At 37.5% G+C, this 1779-nt stretch overlaps 1 protein-coding gene across 1 annotated transcript; it reads right to left on the reverse strand.

The window, feature by feature from the left end:
* Nucleotides 448-1521, reverse strand: LOC109838496 (auxin response factor 5-like). Its single transcript, XM_020406932.1, has one exon. The coding sequence runs from the start codon at nucleotides 1519-1521 to the stop codon at nucleotides 448-450; it is 1074 nt and encodes a 357-aa protein (XP_020262521.1).

Here is a 1779-nt window from a genome sequence, read left to right on the forward strand (position 1 = left end):
ACAAAATTTTATTAATCAAAAGTTATACTTCTAGGGCTTACAAGACTCTTCTTATATAGAAAAACAAATAAGACTCCTAGTAAGATTAGAATTACAAAAATAGAAAGTATCAAATAAGACTCCTAGTAAGACTAGAATTACAAAAAAATAGAAAGTATCAAATTCTATCCTAAAAAAAGACTATTTATAATAGAGGAAACAAATCATGAATCAAAATTAATTTTGTTTCCTAATCTAATTTGACGTAGACTCCTTATAATAGAGGAAACAAATCATGAATCAAAATTAATTTTGTTTCCTAATCTAATTTGACGTAGACTCCTTATAATAGAGGAAACAAATCATGAATCAAAATTGATTTTGTTTCCTAATCTATTTTGACTCTAAAATTAAATTTATTTCCTAATCTAAAAAGACTCCAACTTTATTACTAAAATAAAGTAAAAGCTAATTATTTTCGATTAAGCGTCCTACATCAGTCTCCCCTTGTTGAAAGAAGCTCGTCCTCGAGCTTATATTTGCTTGAATAGTAGTTTCATTGATAAATATCTTCCTTAACCTCCATCGATCAGCATCCGCCTTGTACTTAGTATTGATTTTCTCCATTTGATGTTTTACATGTTGTTGTTGCAAGGGTTGCTGTTGTCGTTGCTGTTGTTGCTGAAGTAGCAACTGTTGACTAGTTTGGAGGTTATTTTGCACATTGGGGTTCTGAATCAGTGGCTGCTGCTGCTGCTGCTGTGCCTGGTTCTGGACCAAAATCTGGGGCTGACCAAAATTAGCTTGTGGCAGGTTCATGGCAGCTGTCTGGTTAACGAATTGCTGCCTCTGTTGCAAGTTAGCATCTTGCATTTGCTGCTGAGGAAGCCTAGAAGCATTAAATTGAATGTTGTTCTTCTGTAAGTACTTATCTAAAGGAATCACAAATTCTGAAGGACTCGCCCTTGGTTTGTAAAATATAGCGAATGGGCTATTGTTTGCAGCCGCATGAGCTGCAGTAGTAAGAATACCAATATGCATGCTATCACTAGAAAGAACTGATGATGAGATGTTAGTCGGTTGCCTATTAGCACGCCGAATCCCCAAGAGAAGCTGTTGCTTTTCATCCCTAATAAATAAAACAGAATCCCCAGCAAACAGCCTCTTCCCGCTTATGAATAAGATCCAACCCGTTGTGAGTAAGTGTCTTTTTGGTTGACCACGGTAGATATGGCGGAAGGTCCAAACGTTATCGTGCAAGTCCCCGGCCTGCAGCTCTTGAGCAAGTGGTTGCATAGGGAAATCAAGAGGAGGAAAGATCTTTTCTGCAGCGCGGCGAGGAACGGAAAACCCTCCATGTGTGCTTGTGTCACTTGCAGTCAGAGTTTTACAAAAGAATTCTGTTTGTGGTTTTTTTGATTTTAGTGCAAGACCCGAAGCCAGCAATGCCTTCTCATCATATGAATTAACTGGTTGGAGTGTCACCTGAGCATAAACTTCATCCATCTTCACTATCATATCACCATCATGCATCTCATGCATATCGAGTGTTTGCACCTTAGGAGGAATTTCGGTAGAGACATGTTGTAGGCTGTCTAAAAATCATAATAGATAGCTGATTCCCCATCAAACACCGATGATGGAAGTTACAATCTAACGACTTCTAGAAGGCTATAATTTGAAGACTTTTACGTAGATCGATGAAGGTTACAATCTGACGACCTTCATAATAACTGATGAAAGCTCTAATCAATAACCTTCACAATTAACATCAGGAGTTACAATCTGACGACTCTCACA

The sequence above is a fragment of the Asparagus officinalis genome, chromosome 4, assembly GCF_001876935.1.
Source record: "Asparagus officinalis chromosome 4, Aspof.V1, whole genome shotgun sequence".
In the NCBI taxonomy this organism is placed as follows: Eukaryota; Viridiplantae; Streptophyta; class Magnoliopsida; order Asparagales; family Asparagaceae; genus Asparagus; species Asparagus officinalis.